The sequence below is a fragment of the Schistocerca cancellata genome, chromosome 6 (assembly GCF_023864275.1).
Source record: "Schistocerca cancellata isolate TAMUIC-IGC-003103 chromosome 6, iqSchCanc2.1, whole genome shotgun sequence".
In the NCBI taxonomy this organism is placed as follows: Eukaryota; Metazoa; Arthropoda; class Insecta; order Orthoptera; family Acrididae; genus Schistocerca; species Schistocerca cancellata.
In genome coordinates, this window is record NC_064631.1 from 361,810,336 (window position 1) to 361,820,249 (window position 9,914).

A 9,914-nucleotide genomic window follows, 5' to 3' on the forward strand; every position below is an offset into this window, starting at 1 on the left:
TGAGAACACCACTGGTCACTCAGTATTATCCTGGTCTGGAATGTATTAATCAGCTACTTCAACAAGGCCATGACTTCCTAAAATATGCCCTGAAATGAGATCCATTATGTCTGAGATTTTTGCCCACAAAACCTAGAACAGCCTTTTGTCATCCTCACAGTCTTCACAATATTCTTGTCATAGTCTATGCTCCTTCTGCACCCATATCATGTTTTTTGCTTGCGTATCATGTCATTTCTGGAAACCCAGAACCTACTCTGTAGGAATCAACATGGATTCCGGAAACAGCGATTGTGTGAGACCCAACTCGCTTTATTTGTTCATGAGACCCAGAAAATATTAGATACAGGCTCCCAGATAGATGCCATTTTCCTTGACTTCCGGAAGGCGTTCGATACAGTTACACACTGCTGCCTGATAAACAAAGTAAGAGCCTACGGAATATCAGACCAGCTGTGTGGCTGGATTGAATTGTTTTTAGCAAACAGAAAATAGCATGTTGTTCTCAATGGAGAGATGTCTACAGACATTAAAGTAACCTCTGGCGTGCCACAGGGGAGTGTTATGGGTCCATTGCTTTTCACAATATATATAAATAACTTAGTAGATAGTGTCGGAAGCTCCATGCGGCTTTTCACGGATGATGCTGTAGTATACAGAGAAGTTGCAACATTAGAAAATTGCAGCAAAATGCAGGAAGATCTGCAGCAGATAGGCACTTCGTGCAGGGAGTGGCAACTGACCCTTAAATAGACAGATGTAATGTATTGCGAATACATAGAAAGAAGGATTCTTTTATTGTATGATCATATGATAGCGGAACAAACACTGGTAGCAGTTACTTCTGTAAAATATCTGGGAGTATGCGTACAGAACGATTTGAAGTGGAATGATCATATAAAAATAATTGTTGTAAGGCGGGTGCCAGGTTGAGATTCATTGGGAGAGTTCTTAGAAAATGTAGTCCATCAACCTATACTTGAGTATTGCTCATCAGTGTGGGATCCGTACCAGGTCGGGTTGACAGAGGAGATAGAGAAGATCCAAAGAAGAGCGGCGCGTTTCGTCACAGGGTTATTTGGTAAGCGTGATAGCATTATGGAGATGTTTAGCAAACTCCAGTGGCAGACTCTGCAAGAGAGGCGCTATGCATCGTGGTGTAGCTTGCTGTCCAGGTTTCAAGAGGGTGCGTTTCTGGATGAGGTACCAAATATATTGCTTCCCCCTACTTATACCTCCCGAGGAGATCATGAATGTAAAATTAGAGAGATTCGAGTGCACACGGAGGCTTTCCGGCAGTCGTTCTTCCCGTGAACCATATGCATTTTATCAAGTCTTTTCTTTACAGTCATCCAGTCAGTATCATAAACTATATACCACATTTTTCCATGACCAAGTAGCTCTGGCTTTCATGGTCCCACAGAACCTGATAGATAAAAAAATTAATTAATTAAATAAATTTTGGAAATGAAGAGTCCAAATTGCTAGCTATTGTTTTTTATTTATGCTTTCCCAAAATTCAAGGCAATACCCAGCTAGCATTCCACCTCTAATGACATGCAAATTAATTGAATGACAAAGTGAAGCCTTCTTCATTCTTCTCTTCAGTGACTTGATATTTAATTATGTAAGCTTGTAATGTATTTGGCCCTGTTATATGTCAAATTATTGTCTGAGAAACTGCTTAATAAAGGTTCCCATGTGCATAACCAGTAAAAAATTGTCAAACAGATCTTTTCTAAGACTGAAAGAAAAATATTGTAGAATACTTCATACACTACTGAGAAATTTGTAATGTCACTGAACTACAGTAAAGATTTTATTTGTAACACCTGGTTATTTTCTGTTACTTCTGTCATAACTGGCAGCTTCATTCTGTTTCTGTTTTGAGGTTTGATATTCTTTCAGTGACAAATCAGTTTTGAGATTTACAGTAACATCTACATACTTACTCCACAAGTCACCACATGGTAAACGGCAGAGGGCACCTTGTACTGTGCTAGTAATTCCCTTTTCTGTTCCACTTGCAAATGGAAAGAGGGAAAGGCAACTTTCTGTCTTTCTGCTTCTAGGTAACAGGCATGGGAGGGGTGTCGGCCAGTAGGCCAGCAGCTTGAGGAGAAATTAGATGCAGGGTACTAGGTCACAAGTTTTGTGAAACCAAGTGCTAGGGTTAGCCAGATGACAGAAAACTTAGGTCAGCTCTGCAGGGAACTTGAGAAGAAATATCAGGTAATTATAGTTGGGGGCTATGAATGCAAGATATAATATTAGGAATGACCTGGATAAAATAGGAGCAGAAACTGGCAACACAAGGTGAGACACTGAACATGGCGTGCACTTAAATAGGAAGGGGAAAGATAAGTTAGCTTCTCAATTAGCAGATACTGTAGGACGGACAACAGTCACACAAGAAACACAAGGAATGATCCCTGTGGTTAATGGGACCAGGCAGCCAGGTTTTTAGGTTAAAGCCAAAGTCCAGACAGACAACAATCAAGCAAAATATAATAAAAGAAGCTTCATGTACAGTAAATAGGGATACAGCTGAGGGTAGTATCAACTTGTTATTGTTGTTGTGGTCTTCAGTCCCGAGACTGGTTTGATGCTGCCCTCCATGCTACTCTATCCTGTTCAAGCTTTTTCATCTCCAACTGCAACCTACATCCTTCTGAATCTGCTTAGTGTATTCATCTCTTGGTCTCCCTCTGTGACTTTTAACCTTCATGCTGCCCTCCAACACTAAATTGGTGATCCTTTGATGCCTCAGAACATGTCCTACCAACCAATACCTTCTTCAAGTCAAGTTTGGCCACAAATCCTTCTTCTCCCTGATTCTATTCAGTACCTCCTCATTAGTTACATGATCAACCCATCTAATCTTCAGCATTCTTCAGTAACACCCTATTTCGAAAGTTTCTATTCTCTTCTTGTCTAAACTATTTATCGTCCACATTTCACTTCCATACATGGCTACTCTCCATACAAATACTTTCAGGAAAGACTTTCTGACACTTAAATCTATACTCAATGTTAAATTTCTCTTCATCAGAAACGATTTCCTTGGTGTTGCCAGTTTACATTTTATATCGTCTCTACTTCGACCATCATCAGTTATTTTGCTCTCAAAATAGCAAAACTCATCTACGACTTTAAGTGTCTCATTTCATCTAATTCCGTCAGCATCACCCAATTTAATTGGAATTCATTCCATTATCCTCGTTTTGCTTTTGTTGATGTTCATCTTATATCCTCCTTTCAAGACACTGTCCATTCCGTCCAACTGCTCTTCCAAGTCCTTTGCTGTCTCTGACAGAATTACAATGTCATCGGCGAACCTTAAAGTTTTTATTTCTTCTCCATGGATTTTAATACCTACTCTGAATTTTTCTTTTGTTTCTTTTACTGCTTGCTCAATATACAGATTGAACAACATCGGGGAGAGGCTACAACCCTGTCTCACTCCCTTCCCAACCACTGCTTCCCTTTCATGTCCCTTGACTCTTATAACTGCCATCTGGTTTCTGTACAAACTGTAAATAGCCTTTCGCTCCCTGTATTTTACACCTGCCACCTTTAGAATGTGAAAGAGCGTATTCCAGTCGACATTGTCAAAAGCTTTATCTAAATCTACAAATGCTAGAAACGGTGTTTTGCCTTTCTTTCATCTATTTTCTAAGATGAGTCGTAGGGTCAATATTGACTCACATGTTCCAACATTTCTATGGAACCCGATCTGATCCTCTCCGAGGTCGGCTTCTACCAGTTTTTCCATTCGTCTGTAAAGAATTCGTGTTAGTATTTTGCAGCCATGACTTATTAAACTGATAGTTCAGTGATTTTCACACCTGCTTTCTTTGGGATCAGAATTATTATATTATTCTTGAAGTTTGATGACATTTATCCTGCCTCATACATCTTGATCACCAGATGGTAGAGTTTTGTCAGGGCTGGCTCTCCCAAGGCTATCAGTAGTTCTAATGGAATGTTGTCTACTCTTGGGTCCTTGCTTTTCTTATGTCTTTCAGTGTTCTGTCAAATTCTTCACACAGTATCATTTCTCCCATTTTACCTTCCTCTACGTTCTCTTCCTTTTCCATAATATCAGCGTCAAGTACACCACCTTTCTGCTTTCCCCTCTTTGTTTAGAACTGGTTTTCCATCTGAGCTCTTGATATTCATACAAGTGGTTCTTATTTCTCCAAAGTTCTCTTTAAATTACCTGTAGGCAGTATCTATCTTATCCCTAGTGATATATGCCTAGTCTACATCCTTACATTTGTCCTCTCGCCATTCTTGCTTACCCATTTTGCACTTCCTGTTGATCTCATTTTTGAAACTTTTGTATTCATTTTTGCCTACTTCATTTATTTCATTTTTATATTTTCTCCATACATCAATTAAGTTCAATATCTCTTCTGTTACCCAAGGATTTCTACTAACCCCCGGCTTTTTACCTTATTGATCCTCTGCTGCCTTTGCTATTTCATCCCTCAAAGCTACCCCTTCTTCTTCTACTGTATTCCTTTCCCCTGTTCTAGTCAATCATTCCCTAATGCTCTCTCTCAAACTCTCTACAACCTCTGGTTCTTTCAGTTTATACAGATTCCATCTCTTTAAATTCCCACCTTTTCACAGTTTCTTGAGTTGTAATATATATTTCATAACTAATAGATTGTGGTCAGAGTCCACATTTGCCACTGGAAATGTCTTACAATTTAAAACCTGGTTCCTAAATCTCTGTCTTATCATTATATAATCTATATTAAACCCAGTGTCTCCAGACTTCCAAGTATATAACCTTCTTTCATGATTTTTAAACCAAGCGTTAGCTAAGATTAAGTTATGCTCTGTGCAAAATTCTACCAGGTGGCTTCCCCTTCCTTCCCTACCCCCATTCCATTACTTCCCCATTCCATTACTTCATCAAAATATCAGGGGAATAAAAAATAAAGTAGACGAGCTGTTAGTGTGTTTAGATTATCTCAAAAATAAGCATGAGATTGATATAATTTGTCTGACTGTACACCATGTAACAGTGGGGATGTAAAGTGTCAGTATAAATGGGTATAATTTAGCACCTTACACTTGCAGACCTAGCATGGATAAAGGAACAGTTGTCATTTACACAAAACAAGGGTATAAATACAAAACTGTAGAAGTAAGCAAATTTTATGTTGATCAGCATTTTGAAGTTTATGGTTGTGAACTACAACTAGATAATGTTGTGTTGATATTAGCAACATTGTACAGGTCCCCATTAGGAGATTGGGTACTATTCATAAAAAATTTTGATTACCTGTTATGCTGTCTGCCAGACAAAAAGAAGAAGTTATTAATCTGTGATGATTTTAGTGTGAACTTTCTCTGCACTTTTGATAGGAAAAGTGAACATTACTGACATATAATTTATAATAAGTGATCAATTTCCCTACACATATATCTCAAGACAGTAGCACTCTAATAGATAATGTATGTGTACAGTAAGAGGGTGCAAAACTAACACATGCTTTCCCTATGTGTTAAATGGATTATCAGAGAGAGATGCACAATTTATCAACTTACAAAACCTAGCAGGGTGTATAGTTCAGAAACCACTAAGTAAAAGTGTAAGGCTGCTCACTCATTATTTATAGTGCAGTTCAGAGAAAGTTTAAGGTATGTTAATTGGGAAGATGTATATACTGAGCCAAATGCTAATGATAAATGCAACATATTTTTTTATAAATTAATATCTCCTTTTGAACATTGTTGCCTGAAAAAATTACTAGATATAACACCAGTTTTCAAAGGCACTTGGATTACTACAGGTAATAAAGTGTCTTCAGAAAGAAAACAAAACTGTATGAGACAGCAAGAATTAGTAAAGATCCAGAAGTAATTTTACACTATAAAAATTATTGTAACATACTGAGAAAAGTTGTCAGAAAATCAAGAAATATGTATGTTAGAGATGAAATTAACAACTCAGGCAATAAAATCAAATCACTATGGAATGTTGTTAGAAGGGTGACAGGAAAAGTAACCACTGGGGTAGGTAGTATTACTATTAAAGAGAATGAGACCATATTAACCAACAGTACACAAGTAGCTAATGTTTTTAACAACCATTTAGGTGAAAAAATTGGTGAGAATAATTCAAAAGAAATAGCCCAGCAGTACATGGAGGAGTCAGTTTTGCCAAATCTTAGTCAGATTAATTTTCACCTAACAACCTCTTGTGAAATAAGGACCATCATTAAATCTTCGAAAAATAAATGTTCTCTTGGAGTACTTGACATCTCTAACAAGATATTAAAACAATGTGGAGCAGTTACAGCTGATGTTCTGAGTCACATCTACAATGCTTCACTAACTCAAAGTATTTTCCCAGACAGGTTAAAATATGCCATTGTAAAGCCTCTCTTCAAAAAAGGGGACAACACAGACGTCAATAATTACTGCCCACTATCCCTGCTTACAGCATTTTCAAAAATTGTCAAGAAAGTAATTTATCAAGAGTGCATCATACTACCCATACCCAATAGTAATGGGATACTTAGTAAATCACAGTTTGGATTTCAAAAATACTGTTCCACTGAGACAGCAATATACATTTCATTGTCCCCATAATAGAGTCTTTAAATAGTAAAATGTCACCAACAGGAATTTTCTGTGACTTGTCCAAAGCATTTCATTGTGTGTATCATGACATTATGTTACAGAAATTACAATACTATATATGGTATAAATGGAACAGTATATGAATGATTTGAGTCATATCTACAAAACAGGAAGCAAAAAGTTTCTTTATATGGTTTAAGTGATTTAAGGAAGTTTGCCACTTCACCTAACTGGGGTGAAATTACATTAGGTGTTCCACAGGGTTCAATCATGGGTCGCCTTCTGTTCTTGATATATGTGAATGACCTCCCTTCTTATCTGAAACAAGAAGCTAAACTGACACTATTTGCTGATGATACAAGCATCATTATTAATCCAACAAAAGAAATCCCAATATAAAATGATACAAATACTGTCTTTGGAAAAGATATTAATTGGTTTTTCTGCAAATGGGTTTGCTCTGAACTTTGAAAAAACATAGTACACCCCATTTTTCGCTGCAAGGAGTACAGCTCCGTCAATAAATATAAAACATGAACAGAAGTCAGTAGCCAGGGTAGAGTATACTAAGTTTTTGGGTTTAGATATAGATGAGAATCTTAACTGGAAAATTCATATTTTGGATCTCCTATAGCGACTAGGTTCAGCAACATTTGCAATCAGAATAATTGCCAATTTTGAGGATACAGAAATTAGTAAGGTAACATACTTTGCATATGTTTGCTCTCTGATGTCATACGGAATAAAATTTTGCAGTAACTCAACACTTAGGCAAAAAGCATTCACTGCTCAAAACAAAGTGGTTAGAATAATGTGTGGGGCTCATAGTCACACATCTTGTAGGCATCTGTTTAAAAGGTTATGAATTCTTTCAACAGCCTTGCAGGAAGAAAGAAAGACTTACACTATCGCCTACTTAACCTATATTTGGCAAAGAAAGGGGTAAAACATGCTGATGCAAATCTTTTCGATAAATTACCAGATGAAATAAAATGTCTGGCAGACAGCAGTAATAGCTTCCAAATAACCTGAAATCATATTTCCTTGACAACTCCTTCTATGCCATAAATGAATTCTTGAAAAGAAATACATACATCCACTGTATAATATATGCATTTTGTTTCACTTAAGGGAATGGGGTAGGTAATAAAAAATTATAGCTTAAAAAAATTTTAAACAATAGTATGAAAACCTTGATTCACATGTGCATTTCTGATGCACCTGACACTTTCCACGTCATAACACTTAACAGTTACCATGAGACTGATCAATGGAATACATAACTAATTAACAGCTAACTGAGTAACTATATGCCTCTGTACATGCACTGACTTCTCTCATGTTGTCTTTGGAGTCCTGAGATGCAGGTTGGTGACATTAGGATTGTTCTGCAGTCTGTTGCAATTCCCATTTTTCTATACCTTCTCAATAGTGTTACACAGAAAGAATCGTCTCCCACCAACCAGGGATTCTCATTTGAATTCACATTTTATTTCTGTAATAACAAATCGTTGATCAAACTATCAGTAACAAATCTATCATCATGCCTCTGAATTGCTTCAGTGTCTTCATAATTCAATCTGGTGAGTTTCCTAAACAATCGAACAGTAGGCTACTCAAAAATGGGTCACAGAAGTCTTGTGTTTGTGGTCCTTTATAGATGAGCTACATTTCCTAGAATTCTTCCCATAAACCACAGTCAACCATTTAGATTCCATTAAGCAACCATATGGGTTCATTCCATTTCATGCCACTTTGCAACATTAAACCTAGATACTTAACTGACAAGCATGTATCAAGCAGTGCACTGGTAATGCTGTAACCAAACATTAAGGGGGGTTTTCCATACTCATCTGCTTTAATGTACATTTTTTCGCATTTAGAGCAAGTTGTCATTCGTCATACCAAATAGAAATTCTATTGAAGCCGTCCAGTGTCCTACAGTCACAAGACACTTTCCCGTACGCTACATCATTATCAGCAAATAGTCGCAAGTTGCTATTCACCCTCTCAAACAGATTATTTATTTATAGAAAGAACAACAGCGATCCTTCCACACTTCCCTGAGGCACTCCCAATGATATTTCTGTCTCTAATGAAGAATCGCCATCAAGGAACTGGGTTCTGTTAACTAAAAAGTCATCGATCCACTCATCTATCTGAGATCCTATACTGTAAGCTCAGACATTTGTTAAATGTCTGTAGTGTGACACTATGTCAAATGCTTTCCATAAATCTGCTAATATGAAATCTGCGTGTTTCCCTTCATCCATGGTTCGTAGGATTCTCGTCATGTTTAGAGAAAACTGTCATTCATCATACCAAATAGTTTGGTTCAAGTGTGAGAGTGTGCCTCGGCCACGCCAGAATTCTTGGTTGTAGTGACAAACTGTCTAGTAGCAAGAAAATACAAAAAAAAAAATGGGAGCATGATATAACTGTTACCAAAACTGTTGCAAGGCAAGAGTATTATTTCTGGAGATGGACTTCAATTGAATTAATTTTCTTAAATAGTTACTGTAATGTTTTTAGGACGTGAGTATACTTGAATCAAGTGTTCAAGACTTCTATTCTAAAATACCGTAACATATTTGAAATATTCTACATATTTTCTCTAATGATGCATATTGTTGGCCACAGTTACAGTAATTTTCCGCTGTTCCTTGTATATTAAAAAACACGTTGATCATCTACGATATTTCCGTCTGTATTTAACACGTTAACGGAAAAAAAGATATTTTCAAAGGACCGCTATAAATATTGACTATTAGACTAATTATTTTCCGAACTAGCATCAGAAATCGAGCAATACCTGGGAAAGAAGAGGTAAAAATTACACGTAATATACTAAATGAAACTTAGAACCGTACCTACGTTGACATCTTCTTCTTTTTTGAACTACATAACGTATCTTCCCTACGTCGGTGATGCGTACATTTTTAATTTGTCGCGGGTACAATTTTCTCAAAGATGACATATACCCGCTCGTAAAAATAATACCTTTGGATGTATGGGCAGTATGAGCAATGAGCATGTTTATGTTTATTTAATGTTTACGTCTGCAGTCTAAACAGCGTGTTAAGCACTCATTGTACTTCAGCCTATTTTAATGAGACGATTTGTTGAACAATGCAAATAAAAGATTTAAAAATGATGTTTAATATTATGACTCGATCGTTAAGTACCGGCAACTCATGTTGGAGCTCGACAAACAAAACTTTATTAGCTAAATTGAGGAAGAAAACAGGTTATACGTTCGCCAATTGTAAAAAGGCTCTGGAACTCCATAACAACAACATCGAAGAGGTAAG

General features: G+C 36.9%; 1 protein-coding gene across 1 annotated transcript in view; it reads left to right on the plus strand.

The window, feature by feature from the left end:
• The first annotated feature begins 9,609 nt into the window (after positions 1–9,609).
• The window catches only part of LOC126190703 (elongation factor Ts, mitochondrial), an 86,578-nt gene continuing 86,273 nt past the window's right edge, over positions 9,610–9,914 (plus strand). Inside the window, exon 1 of the mRNA XM_049931174.1 lies at positions 9,610–9,909. Coding sequence (XP_049787131.1) covers positions 9,733–9,909 — 177 coding nt within the window. The 5' untranslated portion in view covers positions 9,610–9,732. The remainder of the gene's footprint in view (positions 9,910–9,914) is intronic.